We start from the raw sequence: 19,380 nt of genomic DNA on the forward strand, positions 1-19,380 counted from the left end.
TCTGCATCCTGCCTTGCCCAGTGGAAAAGGCAGGTGCCTAGGAAAGGACTCGGTGGCAAGGGGATGGACTGATCCTGCCCAGGCACATGGCTCAGCTCCCTCCCCAGTGCTGTGGGGTCAGCAAAGCTGGAGGAACCTCAGCTCTAAGGGACCCCTTGGTGCTGCCAGGCTGTCTGTCATTGCAGCATGGCATCCCTGCGGCGCTGTGCCCTGAGGTCAGCCCTTGGCAAGGCCACGTGCAGGAGCATCCACGGCCAAACATCCTCAGCCCCACCTGTGGTGGTTTTCGGGAGCCCCCGGCTCCCACCACGCTGCCTGTCCCATGCATGGGCTGCATGCCGCCCGGTGCTGCCTGGACCGTGCATCTTTTCAGGCCTCATCCAGGAGCTGGTCTGCAGTCACACTGTTTGACTCCAGGCATACTGAAGGAGATAACATTAGTTTGCGGTTATTTTTCCCCCCTTGCTGGCTTGGTCTGCAGGATGCTTTGCGGGCTGTCTTTACAGCCAAGGATAATTAATTAACCCTAATTAATTACCCTTCATGTATGAACATCCTTTCTGCTACGGAGATGGGTGAACTGGCTGGTGGCAAACCCAGGGCAGTGCCGGTGCCGCTTGAGCCAGCGCTGGTGTGTCCCGATGGGGCAAATCCTGCTCCTTCACCGGGCTGCGTCCTGCTGGCAGGAGGAGGGTAAAATGGGGGCATCGCCCCCAGACCTCCTTGTGCTTCCGAGGTGATGCCTTGGCACCCAAACCGCAGGGACCCAAATGCTGTGCTGGTTCTTATCCCGGCTGGGTTAAACGGCGGGCCTGGGGTGGCCGGGGCTGAGGAACACGGGAGCTACGTGGGGAAGAAAGGGATTTTCTTGGTGCCACATCAAGCGTGGGGTTATCCGAACCTCCTGCTCTGCATGGATGGGGGGTCAGCGCTCCCATACCAGGGGCTGCCTTGGAAAACCTCCTGGTCTCCTCCCCATTTGGGGCTGGGGAGCCAGGCTCCCTCCGAACCCCATCCCTGCGTCCAGCCTTGCCCGTCCCTCCTGCCTGGGGGAATCCGGTGCCTCTCACAACCCCCCTGGCACACCCCAAAAAGACTTTTTTTGCATGTGTTAATGGGGCTGGGGGGTGGTGATGGAGCTGCTACCGCAGAGCCCTGCTGTGGGCTGGGGAGCTGGGGCTGGGGGTGCTGCCTGGAAGCAGCTGCTGCATCCTGATGGTAATGAAAGCCATCAGGGAAACCAGCCCCTGAGCAGCAGCAACGGCATTTGGGAGCCAGATTTGACGAAGGGAAGTGACTCAACGTCTTGGAAGGAGTTGGGGGCGGTTTGGGGGGGAGAGCAGTAGAGGACAGCGGGTGACCCAGGGTGGGGACAGTGCGGTGGGGTGGCTGGCAGCCACCTGCCTCCCTTTGGGCTCCCCAGCCGGGGCCGGCATCACTCCGGAGCCTTCGTTAGCTCTTGTTAGGGCGGTGTGCTCCCAGCTGGGGGGGGGACGGGACAGGAAAGGAGGCCCCTTGGGAAGCAGCTTGTTGCTTCCTCGTGCTGGGTCGCGGCAGGATCTGGGCCAGCGTTCCCAGCTCCCGGCGTCACACCCTCTCCCAGCTGTTGCTCGCGGAGCATCGTGCTGCCAAGAAACCCCGGCGATGGATGCTGCCGCGACTCCTTCCCCCTCCCCTCGCCCTTAAAACCAGCAGGGATCGGCACTGTGCCTGCGCCTGGCCCCGCTGCACCGGGGTCTGCACGGGGATGAGAGCCTGCTCGTGTCCGGTGAGCCTTCGGCATTGGGGTTGGGCTGAGCAGCTCCTCTTCCTCACCGGGCCCTGGTACCCTGACATCGTCCTTCCCAGCATGGAGCAGTAGGAGAGCGTGGCACTGCATGAGGTATTTGGAAAGGTCACTGGAAGGCTCGAGAGAGGGATACTGGGGGCACTGGGGTGTGTTACTGTGGGAGAGGGCAGGATGGGTCCTGCCGGCAGAGTGATGGGGCAGAGCCAGCCCATGCAATGCGCTCCAGCCAGGACCATGTTTTTCATAGTTTTTATTGCTTTGGGGAGTGAACTGCATTTACCGCTGCTGTGAGGGGACTGCTTCGCCCGGGCACATTGGGGTGCAAAGGGTTTGCATCCCACTGGGGACCTGCCGCACGCCACAAATGCCACAAGCATGGCATACTCTGCAGCGCTGCTGGCACCCAGCACCCTGTGGAGCTGCTGCCCCATCCCAGGGGTCCTGCAAGCCCCTGGAAGCGGGACACTAGCGTGTTGGTCACGAGCCGCCTGGGTTGGCACACCCCCCGCTCGGTGCAGATGTCTGGACTTTTTGCATCTCTTCTCCTTTCTCCGGGCTGGACCTGCTGATCCGGGTGCATCAAGTTTCCTCCTGATTCAGCTGCAGGCGATGTTGCAACATGGCGTTGTGCAAAGGCGGACATTGGTCTGGGCTCCAATTCCTCTTTTTCAGCTCCTGTGGGAGCTTGGCCACATGCGATGGGGGTTAATGTCCCCACCTGCAAGGGCTATGGGGGTGGGCACAAGCTCCCCAGAGGCATCGCTCCTCACTGGGCATCGCCCGCTGTCCCCTGGGTCACAGTTGGGTGGCAGTTTTCCAGTTGCGGTGCTGCCAGCTCTGAGGAAATTCTTCCTTGTGCACGGCTGAAGTTGAGAGCCAGAAAACACACTGATACTGGTGATGGTGAGCAGGTGAGGGCTCTGCCCCAGGCTCGCTGCTGGCTCCCATTGAACGTGATGCTCCCGGCACAGGTGCGCAGTGCCAGATTTTGGTCCAGCCACTGCATATGCATGTATTTTTTTGTGTGTATCTTCCTCTGGATGGGCTTCCCTGGCTCGGGACAGAGGTTTGTGGCTGTCCAGGCTCAGCCCGTGCTGGATCGCCAGATGCACTGTGCATGCCGCGGGCAATTGCCACCTACTTGCAGGCACAGGGCTGAAGCCAGGCTGGCACTTGGCTGCTGCCCCTCTGCTTGGGGTCCCGGTGCAAACCGGGATGGGCCGATTCATCTCTGGGAACTCGCTGCCGGATCCAGATCCACCTCGGCATGTGGGGCGCAGCTGAACGAACAGCTGGGAACAGGCAGGACTGGGTGAGCGTGCCGGAGGGGACAGCATGGTAAGGGGGACACACGCTTCCCTTCTGCCACGCACCCCAGGGACAGCTTTGGGTTACCCTTCTCCTGCGTGTGCGAGGCCAGGAGCATCCCAGGTGGTGGGGCAGGGACGTGGGGGTCCTGTGGGCCAGCCCGGGGTGGAGGTGCCCCATCCCAGATCACAGGGGACTCTTTGGCTATGCTCACCCATCGCCAGGAGCCACAAGACCATGGATTTTTTTGCACCAGCGAGGGATGACCAAAGCCTACCCAAGGGGTCCTGCGGGACACCTGAGCCAGCTGTGGGCAGCTCAGGGGCTGTGGCGGATAGGGCACAGCACCGAGGGCAGCCGGCTGCCCCGTTCCCTCTCTGTGTCCAGCTGATCCGTGCAAGAAAGCGCCTCTACCCGAAGTCCCCCACATCCTGCTGCCGAGATCGCTTCCCCCTTCCCAGGCACTGCCCGTCCCCACGCCGAGCCCGGCAGCTGGTTTATGCCACCAGCTGCAGTTTTGTTTTTTTTCTCGTCCTTCCATCGGCAATACGTGGGCGTCCTTCTTGGGGGGAGAAAGCTCAGCAATATCCACGGCATCCTCCGCTCAGATGCCAAAACGACGTAACCCCAGGGTCATTTGCATGCCAGCCCTAAGGAGGTTATAGAAGAAGCAGAGATATGTAATCCAGCCTCCGTGTGCTCAAAACCCCTGGGGATTTATCAAGCTCAGGTAAATAGCTCTGGGTTTATATACATATGAGTTTATTTTTATATATATTTGGGAGGGAGGATTTGGCTGCAGCTGGCTGGAAATCATTGCTTTGCTCAAGGGATTTGCAACCAGTTGAGGTTTTTTGTTCCCCTGTTATTATAAAGTAGGTTTGGGTTTTGGCACGGCGTAGGACGGTGGGCAGCAGTGACCTCTGGGGTCCCAACACGTGCTGCGCATTGGGACCCCAGAGGTCACTGCCGCCTGCCGTCCTATGCCCAAACCCCTATTTTTTCTAATTTTCCATAAATTCCCCAGCTCTTTTGGAGATGGGGTTTGCAGCCTGCGGTGATGGGAGCCCCCGCAGTGCCTTTGCAATGTGGGAAAGCTGCAGGGAAAGGAGAGGAACTGGGTGTGAATTTGGGGGGGTGGGAAAGGGGAATGTCCTTATAGCGTGGCAGTGTCACCTCGGTGAGGACAGGGAGAACAGGGGGCTTTTCTTTGCTGTACTGATCAGCATGCAGCTGGGAGCACGGCACGCAGCTGCAAGCCGGAGGCTGGAGGATGCTCTTGCGGATCCAGGGTGACTTTCTCACTTGGTGGGGGTTGAGCTCTGCTGGACCCAACCGTCCCCCATCCCTGGCACGGTCACATCCGTCCCTCCGGCAGCAGGAGGGACAGACCTATTTCCTTTTTCTTGGTTTCCTTCCTCTTCGTAGCCTCAAAATCCTGAGCGGTTGAGAGCAGCCAGAGCAGCCCCGCAGGTGGTATGCGAGCTGCTGCCTTTCGCCTCTACACAGTGTCCCCAAGATGTGTGCTGGCTTTGTCCCCGAGCTGCTATGCTAAAGCCTGGGCCATAGTTAGGGACATCCTCGCTGGGCTGAGGCAGGTCCTGGAGTCCTAGATGGTTTGAAAATCCGCTGGGATCGCTGACGTTTCATGCCCTACCTTACCCGCCTGGGCTGGTGCGATGCAGTGGGGAGGATGCTCACAAAAAGGCAGTTTTATTGGCCTTTTTATTGCCTGCAAAGTGCCAGGAGAGCCTAGGATTAATAGCAAACTATATATAAAAAAAAAAGAGAGAAGAGGAGATGAAAGAACTTTTATTATCTTGGAAGCAGCTCGAGTCATCTTAAGCAGCACAGAAACATAAACTGTCCTTTTTAAAGAAAATCTTTGCCTGTGTAGGTACAAACGCCCAAGATTTTCCCTTTTAACACTCAACTGTTCACAAGAACAGAAAGGATGGGGAGCAAAGGGCCGGGCTCTTACTAACAGGGTGGTTCTGGACAACCCGGGCACTTTGTGCCAGGGAAGGACACGTTCCTTTGCCCGGCTCCTGCTGGAGTTTCACCCTGGGAAGAGCCTTGCATGACCTGCGTTTTGAGGTTAAGCACCAGTTTCTGGCTGGATTGGGGCACGCTCGCCATCGGGGTGACCCCACACCGTGGCTGGGGGCAGCCCATGGAGACCCATCCCATCCCGACCCGTCCTGTCCTGCGCAGCCTGGCCGGCTCTGCCCAGATAAACACTGACTCATGCTGTTATTCTGTCCCACCCTGGGCACAGCCAGCTTTTTTAAGGCTGCCTTTTCCAGCTATTCCTTTTTTTTTGCCATTCACATGGGCGGGGGACAAAGCCTTAGCTGCTATGCGGGGAGCAGCCAGGGGTGCCGAAGGCTGCCAGGCGTGGGGATCCCAACGGAGCGAGGAGGCTCTGCGGCGGTGAAGCAGGGATGCGTCCGAGTGCCATGGATGCAGGTAGGGCTCAGGCTTCCTGTCTGTCCTGCAGCCAGCCTTGGGGCAGAGCTCGGTGCCTCAGTTTCCCCTGTGGGGGTTGGCTTTGACCCCTCCCTTTGCCTTGGGGGTCTGCTGCTGCTGGTGACTTGGAGGAGCGTCGGGGGAGCTGCCAGCCTGAATCCTCGCTGGCAGGAGCCCGTGTGCTCGGCGTCAGGCTGTTGTGGATGCTCAGCATGCTGCTGCCTCTCCTGTGGCATCCTGCATTCCTGTCCCCTTCCCAGTCCCCTTCTCAGCCAGCTGGAGCTGGACAGAGGGTTCAGGGATGGGTAGCAGGGCTGGGACCGCGGCCAAGGAGCAACTTTTGGGCAGGCCAGGGCTCGGGGTTTTGCAGTGGCGTGGTCTAAGCTCCCTTTTGATGGGCATGTGGCTGGTGGCTGATTTACCCTGAGGCTCCATCCCTGGGCATCCTTGTGGGGACCAGGATGCTGTGCAGCATCTCTCCCTGCAGCAGCTGTTGCCATGGCAATTGCTTGGTAAAATAAGGGGGAATTGGTACCCAGAGCTGCTTTCCCATGCCTTTTTTTTTCTTACCCCCCCCCCCCCAAGCACTGGCAATCCCCCACATGGGACTGGACACTGCATCCCAGCAGGGATGTCCCTCCCATGTAACCCCAGGCTGGAAAAATGTGGGTGCCAGAGGGATGGATGGGGTGGCCTCAGGTGCCAGCTTAGGATGGGGCATGCATCCGTATTCCCTAGGGCATGTTCCCACTGACAGCAACGGGAGCTCGCTGTGCTCAGGATCCAGCCTGCAGGGTGGGACTAAAGCTCAACCAGAGCAATAAGCCCCCATGGGACTAGGACCAGCGTCTGCCATGGGGTGGGGGGGAAATCCAGGGCTGTGGCAGGGCTCAGAGGGGACCGGTGCCAGCAGGTCAAGGGGGACATCAAGGTGCTGCTTCGTCCCATGCCCTTCTCAAAGCTCTTCAGATAAGCAACCATGTGTTTTCCCCAAAACATCTGCCTGCAATTGCCATCTCTCACGGAGCAGGGCTGTGCCGGGGCTGCCTGCACCGCGTGGGCAGCCTGGCTGCCTTCCTCCCACGCACGCCGGAGGAAGCGGGTTTGAGTTTGGGGTGCGCATGGGACCTCGGAAACCACTGCTGGGAAGGAGGGGAAATGCTCAAATGCAAAAAAGGAAGAGCAGCTGCCTGGGGGCGACAGCAGCTGTGCAGGCAGCGGTGCAGGCAGGGGCACAGAGCACAGGAGCTGGCAGTGGTGAGCAGAGACCACCCTGGTCATCCGCCTGCTTCCCAGGGGAGTTTCTCTGTCCTGCCCCTGGGTGTCCCTTGCACACTTAGCACCCCACGGGTGCTGTGGGGGGACAAGCACTAACCCAAGGGCACCCCCAGTTTCCCCAGTGCTGGGGGAGTGCTTGTGGGGACCCCTGCAGAGGCACACACTGGTCCCAGCCCGGTTTCATAGCATCATGTTGGTAAAAGCACGATGCACTTTGACAGCTCAGGCAGGATCTTGTGTGCTTAAAAGCTGGTCTGCTTATTTTATTTGATTTTATTTGACCCCCCCCCCCGTATCAGTACCTCCAGTAAAAGCATTGCCCGCAGGCATCAGGGGGAGGCAGAAGGCAGTGCTGGCAGCCTGCCTGTCTCTATAAACGCCTGGTACAGGCAGCTGAGATCTTGGGCAGCACCCGTGCCCGGGCGGTACCCGCTGCTGGGGGGGCTGAGCATCCCCTGCCCTCCTTGGGCATGGCTGCATCCCCGGCGTGCAGATCTGGCCAAGGTCCCCCCATTTCCCCATAGCCCCGGTCACATCCATCCCCCGCCTGTCTGGGCTGGCCACGGAAGAGCTTTCTCCCAGAAAAGCTGGATTTGAACATTTTCTGCTGTTCTCTCTGTTTCCTGTTGCCTTCCCAAGAACAACATCCCTGACCTCATCCTCCCCCGGTGTGCACTGGGATGCTGCCGATGTGCGAGCCGCCCGTTGGGAATCCCACCCCGGCGCCCACGGGCCAGACTCAGCCTTCCTCGGGTACCAAGACAAATACAGCTGCGGGAATGACGGGACTGTCAGTGGCTGCCTGGACTAAAAGGTTATTTTGGGTAGATCCTGTGCTCATTTTTGTTGAGGTAGGAGGACAGAGATGAATAGACCGAATGGAGAGCAAAGTGGTTTTGGCTCGAGCCGGGTATTTTCAACCCAGAGAGGAACATTGAAACACGCTTATGATTATTATGTGGCTTTTTTTTTCCACCCCCAATCTTTGGGGTTTTTTTCAGTGAGAAATGGGGAGGTTTCACACAGCCACCCCTCAGAGACTCCATTTTTGGGAGGGTTTTGGGGATGCAGGTGGGAATTTGCTGGATGATTTTCCAGTGGATCTGGGCTCCAGCTCCTGGTGCCCATCTCACCCCTGGTGCCCAGAGCCATCCTGGGAGGTTCACGGCAGGTTCAGCAGCTGCCTGTCTGCTGCCTTGGGGTTTGTGATAGCTCTGCATGAGCCCTGGAAACAAACCCATCATCTGCCAAACCCCATGGGGAAATAGAACCCTGCTGCTCCCATTGCTCTCCAGCCATCCTCACCCCCTCATCCCAAGCGAGGACTGGGGCCACCCCGCTGCCCAACCTGGCAGAGGTCTGGGGGGCTTCTTTTACATCACCTGCCTTGTCTGTCTGTCTTGAGAAGGGCAAAAGTTAAAACCAAGAAAAAAAAGAAAATGAAGGGAGGATGACAGCAAAATAAACAGACAATTCAAATAAATAATCCATTAAATACAGCTTTGAAATGTCAAGCTGAATGTCATTGCACTCACTGGGCTCAGTGATTAAAAAATAATAATAAAGAGGAGATTTTACATTAAAAATATAGAAGTGGGCACAATTGGAAAGGAGCCTGTAAAGCTGCAGGAATCCCTCCTGCCTGCCCTGGGTGCTGTAATGAACCCGGGGTCTGGATGACCTTGTGGTGATGAGGGGCAGTGGTCCATCCCTGGGGGTCCCTCACTCACCCCATGGGTGACACCAGGGTGGAAATGGCAGGTGGGTGGCATTTCTTGGGGGTTTCTCCTCAGTGGCAGAGCAAGTTCCAGGAGCTTTGGGGCTCTCTGGCCAAGGGTAGTGGGGTGGGATGGGATGGGATGTGGTGGGATGGGATGCAGTGGGATAGGGTGTGATGGACATGGGGCTCTGGGCTCCTCCACCTTTCTGCGGCTTTGCCTTTGGAAAGGTGATGACATGAAAACTGCTGGTCCGTAAAGGCAGCGGTCAGGACGGCTCATTACCCGGGAACATTAACAGTCAGCGCTATAAGAGCCAGTTCTGCTGATACTGTTACTGCCACCGGATCATCAACTTTAATTCATGCTTTTGACGATCAAGGTTTTGCTGGGGCAAGGCCTCCTTCCAGCTCAAACTAATTCACAAGCTTTGCGCTAAAACCTTATTTATTCTGGCTGCTTATCGTCTCCTGGAGCTCGGCAAGGGGGGAGGCGATGGGGCTGTGATTTAAGCTCCCGGCCGGGGACTTTGCAGCAATGGGAGCAGCAGCAATCACAGGAAGGAACCAGAGGAAAAGCCCAGGGAGAAACAATAGGTTACAACACAAACACCATGGGGATTTCAAAGCAGGGGGACCTTGGAGCTGAAACGCCTGAAGACAGGAGAGTCCAGCCTGGATGGGCAGAACCACATCCTTCCCGCAGGGACAAGGTTGGGTGCGATGTCCCTTGCCGGAGTCCACATAGATCTCGCCCCTCTTGCCACGGCTCTCTCCGGCGTGCTCATGCTTTGCTAATTGGCTTGGGTGGCTCTTGGCTTTAACCCACTGTGACTGTTCATGGGCAGTGGTTGAACCCATTTAACACAGGGCTTTAAGTGGCTGGTGGAGACCGGCTTCTGATTATGGGAAATGATACTGTTAGTTATCACAATTAACATTTTAAAACACGCAGGGCACTGATTTAATCAGAGAAATAACCGTATGAGAGTCCAGGCACCTCACGCATATTTATGGCTTTAATTGTTTATAATAACATTGCTGTGGGCTTGATTGTAGGGTTCTTTGCGTCTACCTACTGATGCTGGCTCGCGGCAGGTGGTTGTACCGAGTGTACATTACAGGATTTCTGGACTGGGTTATCCCCAAAACTGCTGGGATCGTGACAGGACCCCAACTTCACCAGATTTGTGGCAGGGGGGTCTCCAGGCCAGCACAGCCCCCTCAAGGCATGGGGCAGCACCAGCCTGCCAGGGAGGCTGCACAGGGTTAAATCACGGCAGTGGCTGAGTCTCTGTTTCCTCCCTCAAGCCCACATCCGAGGGTGAAAGGCCTTTGTTTGATCTCAGCTTTAATATTATAGCTCCATCCCTAGACCTGCGTGGAGGGAGCTGCCTTTGTGCCGTGGGACGCTGAACCGCCACCTCTCCCCCCATCCTGCCGGGCATCCAGCTGCGCTGGGAGCACGGCCGCCGCGCCGTAGAGGAGAGGTGAGACGGTGTAATGCCACTTTCACCAGGCCAGGTGCCTGGCATCGGTGGGGTATGTGGTGAGCTGCATGCTGGATTTTTAGTCCAATTTGCTGGGTGCTCAGGAATAAAAAAGAGAAGAGCCATAATATTTTGCAGATTGGAAGGTCTCAAAGCTGTTAATGAGCTGTTAATAAGTATCATCCTAGTTTTTCCCCTGGAAGTAGGCGTGTAAAAGACATTTTTTGCAGGATGAGGCTACAGCCACATCCTGGTGGAGATGGGGGACTGAATCACGTCCTGTGGCTCAGGGAGCTGATCTCTCTTGGTCGGGGGGTGAAAAATCCAGGGAGGAACCACAGGAGCATCTTCCCCCGGGGCCAGCGGCGGGGACCCCATGGGATCCCCCGTACCTGTGTGCTCTGTCCCCTCTCTCCATGGCCCCTTGTGCCCATGCACGTTGCAGGGCTGGCATCCCTCCGGCAGGCTGTGCTCACTGTGATTAACACCATGTGTTTGCTCAGCAGAAACACACAGAGAAACATCACTGGCCAGAGAGCCCAGGACTGACCAGGCTGTAGTTTGTTTACAGACAATGGCGCTTTCCAATTTGTCCAATTACTTGGATGATGTTGATAACTACAGTGACTACCCAGATTACACCTATGAGGAGACCAGCAGCGTGTGGACAGACCCGTCCTACGACCCAAAAGACATTGCAAGGATCCTCTCTGTCGTCATCTACAGTGTGTCCTGTGTGTTGGGCATCCTGGGGAATGGCCTTGTCATTGCAATCATAACTGTGAAGATGAAGAAGTCAGTCAATGCCATCTGGTTCCTCAACCTGGCTGTCGCTGACTTCCTCTTCAACATCTTCCTGCCCATAAACATTGCTTACACGGCTATGCGGTACAACTGGATCTTTGGGACAGTCATGTGCAAGTTGAACTCCTTCCTCCTCATCCTCAACATGTACACCAGTGTCCTTCTGCTCACCACCATCAGCTTCGATCGCTATGTGTCAGTGGTTTTTCCTGTCTGGTCTCAAAACCATCGGTCGACCAACCTAGCATATTTAGTTTGCTTCATTATCTGGACCGTTGGCATCATTATGAGCTGCCCATCTCTTGTCTTCCGAGATACAGCACAAGCCCGCAACTCCGTGATTTGTTTTAGCAACTTCTCCCTCTCCAGGAATAAGTCTTACCAAGCCCTGGCACTAATGAGGCACCGAACGGTGAACATCACCAGGTTCCTCGCCGGATACATCCTTCCCATAACCATCGTCACTTTCTGCTACATCGCCATTGTCTTCAACTTGCGTCGAAACCGCCTTGCCAAGTCCAAAAAGCCTTTCAAGATCATCATCACCATTATAGTTACCTTCTTCCTTTGCTGGAGTCCCTACCACCTGCTGAACCTCCTAGAAACAGAGCCCGACATGATCCCGCGCTCCGTGTTTGAGATCAGCATCCCCATAACCACAGCGCTTGCTGCCTCCAACAGCTGCATGAACCCCGTCCTCTATGTCTTCATGGGCCAGGACTTTAAGAAGTTTAAGGTCACCATCCTTTCCAGACTGGTGAACGCCCTCAGTGAGGAGACAGGCCACTCCAGCATCGTTCACAGGAGCTTCTCCAAGATGTCTTCAATGACCGAGAAGGAGATGACAGTCCTTTAAACTCAACCTGGATGCCTGCAGGAGGGCCATAGTCCTCCGGTGTTGCCCCTGCCCATCACTATGATGGTGGCCACCCTTGTAGTGGCCCCTGGTGTGGGACGAGCATAGTCCAGCGCTGTCCTATAGTGTATTCTTTGACTTCTCTTGCTGCCTGGGGGCTGGCAGGTGTTGGAGAACACTGCTCTGTGCATGTGGAGAAGATACAACCGCCCTTAATCTTTCTTTGCGGTTGCAAAGATGATTGCATTGAACTATTTAAGAAAATATTTCAGGGCATTCCTGTCCAATCTAGGCATTGCCTGGCCTGACAAGGCCATTCCTGCCATTTCCAGAGACATCGTTATGGGGAGATTGGGTGGAGGATGTGTCTGGGAAGGCACCTCCGCTGCCAGGCTCCCAAGATGGGTGGCTGAGTGGGCACGCGCCGTGGATGATACCTGCTATGACAAAACTGGTGACGCTCTTCCTATGTCCTATGTATGCATATAGCTACTCATGTTAAAGTCCTAAAGTATATTGGTACTAGCACAATATGTTTTTAACTGTTGTGAGCACTTTGTACCCAGAGAGGCCCTGGGAATTGTCTTCATAAGAGGGGTTTGAATATCCCCAACCTCAACAAAGCTGGAAGTCTCGCATGTCTTCTAAGTGATCCAGACCCAGGGCCACCTGCCAACGTGGGGATTGGGCTCGTGCATGGGGTCACCAACATGGAAAACTGGGAGAAAAAAGAGGGAAAGATTCATTTGAAGTGTCTTTTGAACAAACCCCACTTTGATGGGCACGTTTCACATGGTACATTTTGCAGAGCAATTTGATGCTTGGGGCCGTGAGTCCCAGCAGCTCCTTGCAAAGTGCCTGGGTGGCACTGGGGACCAGGTCCATGGGCTGGGCACTGCAGTGCTGGGGGAAGACCTGCTGTCCCCTCCTGGATCCAGGTGGACCCGAGGACTGGCTCCACTGATGGCTGCTCCCTGGTGTGATCAGTCGGTCCTATGGGAAGATTTTGTCTCTTCCCGACCAGGCAGCAAGCCCATCGCCGGTGGGAGACTCTGCCAATGCACACAAATTTCTGCAGTGAAGGATGAGCCAAGCCACCATCTCTATCCAATTTCATGCACAGTTAATTTGGGAGTTCCTTCACCGTTTGGGCTTCTTGACTATGACACTGGTGTCACGCTTATTTATGTGTTGGTTTCTCCATGTCACCCATAGCCTCTCACTCCCAGGAAAGCAAGGAACAACCGAGTCCTCCACCTGCGCCGGGAGCTAGAGCAGAGCTGATCCCTGGAGCTGGGTTCAGGCAGTCCCCAGTGGCACCAGGGACATTTCAGAGGGTCCCTGGGGGTCCCACCCCATGCGATGCCCAGGGCAGTTTTATGCAGGAGCCGGGACACTGGCAATTGAGAGTCTGCTCACAGGTGCCTGCAAAGGCTGAGATATTTATTTATGGCTTTTTTTTAAAAGACAAAAAATGGAAAAAAAAGTGCAGAGGCAGCTCCCAGGAGAAGGCACAGAGCTATTTACAGGCTCCCGTCAGCAGCAGATCATGCCAGACACAGATATAAACCAAATCACAAAGCCCCAGTAATTAAGCTGCAGCCCTGAGCTGCGGGAACACTGCAGATAATAGCGGACACTACGGTAGGAGCTGGATTTCAGACAGATTATCAGGCATCCCCTCTGCCCCCCGCACTGCCTGGCTGATCTACCTTGATCTGCATAACCTCATTCGCATGGCATGATGGGGAGAGAGGGGAGCACCTGCACCCCATGGAGCTGTCAGAGTGCTCCTCTCCCATTACATGGGAGCAGAAGGACGAGGTGCTGCCTGTAGCATCCCTGCCCAGCGCTGCCAGCCCCTGGCACTGCCTGCATCTCCCCTGGGATAGGGATGCTGATAGATCTGGTGCGTTTGGCTGCAGTTTTGGTGCTGCTGGATGGTGTGTGCTGGGGCATATTTGTCCCCCACACCGGGGCAGGGAGGTGCCCATCCTTGCTAGGGTTGCGGGAGATGCTGCAGATCCGGTCTGCTAAAAGTGGGGTGCAGAGGGGTGGGGGATTTATCCTGAAGATAAAGGGTGTCCAGCCTGAAGCCAGAAGGGGAACACAGCAGGGAGATGGGGATTACAAGGGAAATTAATGGCAGATTGGTGACTGCCACCTGTTGGGTGCTGCTCTCAATAACACAGGGTCCTGGGCACTCAGCACCCAGCTGCAGGCGTCTTTGCATCTCCTCGGGGCTGGGAACCGGCAGGCTGAGCAGCACCGGCTGCTTGCCCGGGGAGCAATGCCCCGTCCCTGGGCTGCACCGTGTGCCATGGCCGAGCCTGGGGCTGCTCCTGAGCTGCCTGCGGGGACCATCCACATGGTTTTTTTCCCCACAAAACCTGTGCACAGTCCACAGCCTCGGAAGATGCTGTGACCGAGGAGGCTGCAGGGGAGGAAGGCTTTGGCGGTGGGAGGAGGCTCCCCCTTGCTCATGTTACACAGTATTTAATTACCTGCTGAAAGATGGCAGGGTTCCTGTTAGCAGTCAGATAGGACAGATGGGACAGACAGGGCAGACAGACAGACAGCTGCTCAGGGAGGTGAGGGGGACACGCAGAACTAGCAGAGCCAGAGCAGGAGCCCAGGATCTGTTTGGGGGACAAGGGGAACGGGGTGCACCCCTGAGCCAGCAGCCACCGATGCTTTTTGGGCTCGGGGTTTGGGGCAGCTGAAGAAGTGGGGCAAGAAGCAGCTGGTGCTGCTGGGACAGGACACCAGGACGCGTTTGGGGACAGAGTGGGTCAACGTGCATGGGACAGGGGGGAGCTGGGCAGCCTGTGTCCCCCCCCAGGACCCAGCGCCATACCATTGCCCCTCGGTCCGGCGATGTGATGCTCCCAGGCCATGCTGGAGTGGGGATGCTCCTCACTAATTTTCGTGGCTGGATTTTGCAAGCCCATCTATTATTACTGCAAACAGCTTTCCAAAAAAAAGTGATGACTTGGTACATAACCTTGGGTTAAATCATCATTATAATGACAGCTTGTGAAACCTAATATTTGAGTTTGTCCTTGTAGCTGTTTGCCTATTTAATAAAAAACCTGTTTTACATACAAATACCCCCGCTACATGCTCAAGCTCGTCACATGGAGCGGGAAGGATCCCAGGACTTTTCAGTAAGCAGTCGCTTCCTAGTGTATATTCCTGATCCCCAGCATTGCATTTGGGACTGCAGGAAAGCAGCCAGGAGTGGAGGGGCATGGGAATGCGCGGCTGGGGCTGTATGGCTAGGAGCCAGCGACTGAGATGGGAGTGTGGTGCTCCAAGCCTCTCATATGGGAGATCTTCCAAAGATGCTCTCTGTGGGTTTCCCCCTTTAATTTGTCCCTGAAGAGGCCAAATGGCTCTTTAAGGGGGAAAAAAAAAAAAGGTATCTGTGCAAAAAAAAGCAGCTGAAAGAGCATTGTTTCCCCTGCGCCTGCATGCGGCATGAGCCCTGCAGTGGGGGGCCTGTGTCCGCTCCCCGTCGCCTGCTTTGTGAATCTGTGCACCGAGCCGCTGCCAGCCTCTCCCCCAGGTTCGTGTCAGCCTGCCGTGTTTTCTGTCAAATAAGATCTGGCAAATGCTCTGTTATACTGATTTGAAAGAGGAATTATTAATGCCAGCTCTGAGATGGAGCTCTGTGTGGGAGCTATCTGCATCTCGCCCGGCGGAGGCTGGTTCCCCCATCACCTCCTGCACCCCACAAGCCCCCCACAGATCCACGTTGTCCCGGGGGCTGTTTTGGGGGGACGGAGCAGTGGGGAGGGGGTTGGCTCCTGCACCCCAGCTAGCTCCCAGTGCTCTGCCCCCCACACCCCACCATCCATCCAGACACCCCTGGACAAGCAGCGTGTTGCTGCTCCATCCCCTCCCTCTGCTGGTTCCCCCCATCCCGGCAGGGTTTGGGACGAGGATCGGGAAGAGAAGGAAAAAATCCCCCGAGTTTTGCCCGCTAGACCCTGTAACCCATCAGGCATTGAGCGAGCCTCCCCAGGGAATATTGGTGATTTCTGTTCCCATGTCGCCTATCGAAGCAGGCAGTAAACAGATCAAACAGAGGGCATTAAAAATGCATATATACAAAACAGAAACAGGGCAGAAATATTCATCATAAAACTTCAGCAGCAGAACTGCTCAGTGTGCATGAGCCTCTTATCCAGATTTTTCTTTCCCTTTCTGCAACACGGCAAAGAAATGCAGCTCAATATTGCCCCAATTCCTCTGATATTGCCTAAATACTACAGGCATACCCCGGCATCTCGCAGAGCAGGCAAAGATGCATCCTTTCAGCTCTCCTATTTTTTTGCAGTGCCATACATTTTGTTCATCCAGGGGAGGGAAGCTCGCCCTGCTGTGTTGCCTGCAGTCCCCTGTGGTGATGGGAAGGTCCAATATATTAAATTGTGGGTCCTTGGATGCTTCCTGCTGACCCTGGTCTATCCCACTCCTGCAGGGACTGATAGACTCGCAGCTCAGCTGAGAGATGTCCTTAGCTATGAATTAACACCGTCCTCTTGATTAATGCCGGCAGGAGGCTAATGACACTGCAGCCAACTTGAGCACGATGTGCAAAAACTGTAATTAGCATCCAGGGAAGGGGCTCAGCGGGACCCACAGCTCCAGGGCCGGCTGGCACGTCCAGCACCACTCCGTGCTGGCATGGTGGCAGCTGCCCAGCCGGGGTCTGCGGCCCCTTTTGGGGCAGGAGTTGGTGAAATCGGTAACTGGGGGTGCACCTGGGTTTAGGATCTAAGAGTCAAGGGGTGAACGGGATTCAGAGCCACCACCATCCCCATGAGACCTGCAGTTAAGGCTGTCATGGGGATTGTGATTTTAGGATAGGTCAGGACTGGCCAGGAAAGAAGAGCAGCAGGTTTGGGAGCTGGGACAGTGATCCCCAGCCCAACAACACCATGCCCAGCTCCAAGACCTCGACCCCCAGCCCGGGACCCCCAGCCCAGGACCCCCAGCCCTAGCCCAAGACCCCAATCCACAACCCCGGGACCCCATTCCCCAGCCACAGCCATCCCACCTCTCCCTACCCCACAAGCCCATTGAGGTCCCACATGCCCCACACGCTGTGGGGCTCAGCAGCCCCAGAACCCCAGGGACGGTGCTGCAGCATGCCGGGGGCCCACGGCAGGACCGGTCCTTGCCCAGCACATCCTCGCCATGTGCCAAACCTGCCTCATGCCTCTCCATGCCCCCTCCCCGCTGCTGCCTCCCCATAATTACCTGCCACTCGCAGGGCCCCAAAACTTGGGGCTGGGTCTCATTTCACATGAGCAGTTGGGAAATTACTCCAGAATATATCAAAATCATTTCTGTGGAACACACTACCGTTGTTAATGACTGTTCTTTTTCAATTAGCTGTCATGGCCCTGAAATAAAGCTGTGCTTTCCTTCTCCAATAAATCACTCCCTTTATTTGGAATTGGAATTAAGCAAAAAAAAAAAAAAGAATAGACGTGTTACCCTTTCCCTTTCCTTGATGCCAGGTGGGTTGGAGCCATGTTTAAATTATCTCTGCTGCATTCAGGCAGATTGTCAACTGTAAATTTTATGGAAAATAGTAGAGCCGATAAATAAACATGCTTCTTTTGTCAGGGATGAATATTACTGCTGCTCTGATTTATAACTCACATCTCCTCTACATTATAGAGCTTTTGTGAAGGTGCTGTCGCAGCTTCTGTATTATGCTGTTGAGGTGGGTTATTTCCCTCTCATTTAAACAGCAGCATGAACTTTGTGTGTGATTTAATTTGGGAGGAAGGGGAGCCCCTTCCCTCTGACCTGCTCTGAGCCCCCCGGCATCATTTGCATCACTGGGGTCATTGCCCAAAACCCCCTGAATTCACCCCAAAGGGCCATCCACTACCTTTGCCAGGGAAAGGATCCCTGGCCCGAGCCGCTCTCCGGCATCGTCTCCTCCAGCATCTTCTCCTCCATCACAGGGACAGGCCTGCTGAGCACAAAACCCACACGGAATTGGGGGAAATGCGGGGAATTTTGGTGCAGATGCTGTTGCTAAGGCAACGACTGAGTAACCCATCCAGCCTGGGAGGGAGGATGCTGCAGCCTCCGCCAGCACAGGGCCGGGGAGGCAGGAAAATGCTCCTGGGGATGAGAGATTGCAGAAAATAGATGATTTTTAATGCAGGAAGCCGGAGGAGGGTGGTCAAGGTCACCCCCCCCCAGCAGCCCCCAGTCCCATGCTGGGGCCGTGCAAGCTGGCTGCTCCCACCCGGGGATGCTCGGGGCTCGCCCAGGCTGAGTCAAGTGGAAAGATTCACTGCTTTTAAAAATCATCATGGAAACACTGAGTGTTGCCTACCCTGCCTGCACATTTCGGTGCTCTCCAACGAGCCAGGCTAATGGCATTACAGAGGCAGCCAAGCAGGGCGGCTATTAAATGTCAAGAGCTTTGCACATGAAAATGATGCAGAAAGGATGGTTGGCTTCTCTTTCCAGGGGGAATATAAATTTTATTATTGCATGCCAGTCCCATGTGGTAAAAAAAGTAGCCCGGCATTTAATGAATAAATAAAAATTTAAAAATAAAATAAAATAACCCTTCCGCTTCTGCTTGTGGCTTGGCTGTGCGTGCGGGGAAAGCAGCCGCCGGCAGGACGGTGAATGCTGCTCCTGCATTAGCCAAGATCGAGGCGAAGGCACGGACCCTTGTAAGCCGGGCGTGCACGTGTGTGCATGTGCGGCCAGATGTGCAGCACTCACTTACAGGGAAGTAGTGATGTCCAATTGCTCCATTTCATTGCAAATTAAAAAAAAAAAGCAATTGCGGTGAAATAAAGGCATTAAGCTTCAGTGAACCTTAAAGCCATGGGGGGAAGAAAAAAGAGGTAAGCTGATCCTGCTGGTGCTCAGGGAGCTTCCTCTGTCCTTTTGCTATCAGATCTGAAGGGGTTTGGTGGGGGCGGCGATGCCCCCCTGGGCTGTGCGGATGGGGCGATCCCTGGGCAGGGGGTCCCCACGCTGGGGGCAGCCCCCCCTCCCCGCTCCCCACGCCTCCCCTTCCGCCTCACAACCTGCAGCCCAGGACCCTGAGCATGTTGGCTGCACGTGATGTCATCTCTTAATTGTTTTATCTTGGAGATTAATTGGCTTTTGGGGTTTAATTACTTCTGAGGGTTGGAAGGGAACACTGCCCCTCCCTCAGACGATGCCTGTCAGGACAAATCACGCCCGGCTTGCATCTTGATCGCTGCAAACCCAACACTATAAAAGAAAAAAAGGACTTCACGAACTCCAGATAAGAGGGCGATCGGCCAAGAGAAAAGGAATAAATTGCACTGAGCCTGCTCTTGCTCCAGAGCCGAGGAAGGATGGGAGGCAACGGGAATAAAGCCAGCAGTAAATCTCCCTGCTCCCACCATGCACCCGAATAAACCTGTCTTTAAGGACACTATAAAGGTAATAAAACTCCCAAGAAGGAGCCACTTTGGTTGCATTGTCAGTAGTTTAGATGCGGGAATAACATTAATGTGATTAAAGACTGGGGGAGAGGAGCCATCCGCCAGTCACTCCCATGTCCCGGGGGACATCCAGCCCCTGCTCTGGGATGGGTGGGGGGTGCCGGAGTCCTCGGACAGCCCCACAAATACACGGGAAGGCAGAA

General features: G+C 55.4%; 1 protein-coding gene across 5 annotated transcripts; it reads left to right on the forward strand.

The window, feature by feature from the left end:
• Positions 1 to 1,400: 1,400 nt before the first annotated feature.
• CMKLR1 (chemerin chemokine-like receptor 1) lies at positions 1,401 to 17,358 on the forward strand. 5 transcript variants are annotated; one of them, XM_052796511.1, is made up of 3 exons: positions 1,401 to 1,882; positions 9,925 to 10,051; positions 10,623 to 17,358. In XM_052796511.1, the coding sequence occupies exons 1-3, from the start codon at positions 1,878 to 1,880 to the stop codon at positions 11,709 to 11,711; spliced, it is 1,221 nt and encodes a 406-aa protein (XP_052652471.1). In that variant the 5' UTR covers positions 1,401 to 1,877; the 3' UTR covers positions 11,712 to 17,358. The 5 variants fall into 5 exon arrangements, with proteins under 5 accessions (XP_052652471.1, XP_052652473.1, XP_052652475.1 ...); XM_052796513.1 differs by lacking the exon at positions 1,401 to 1,882 and adding an exon at positions 3,438 to 3,827 and having other exon boundaries at positions 10,558 to 17,358; XM_052796515.1 differs by lacking the exon at positions 1,401 to 1,882 and adding an exon at positions 3,438 to 3,827.
• The last annotated feature ends 2,022 nt before the right edge of the window (positions 17,359 to 19,380 follow it).

The sequence above is a fragment of the Harpia harpyja genome, chromosome 9, assembly GCF_026419915.1.
Source record: "Harpia harpyja isolate bHarHar1 chromosome 9, bHarHar1 primary haplotype, whole genome shotgun sequence".
Classification (NCBI taxonomy): Eukaryota; Metazoa; Chordata; class Aves; order Accipitriformes; family Accipitridae; genus Harpia; species Harpia harpyja.

Coding starts and splice junctions, on each gene's coding strand:
- CMKLR1 (XM_052796511.1), top strand. Junction 10,052..10,622: donor CGCCGCGCCGTAGAGGAGAG/GTGAGACGGTGT, acceptor GTTTGTTTACAG/ACAATGGCGCTTTCCAATTT.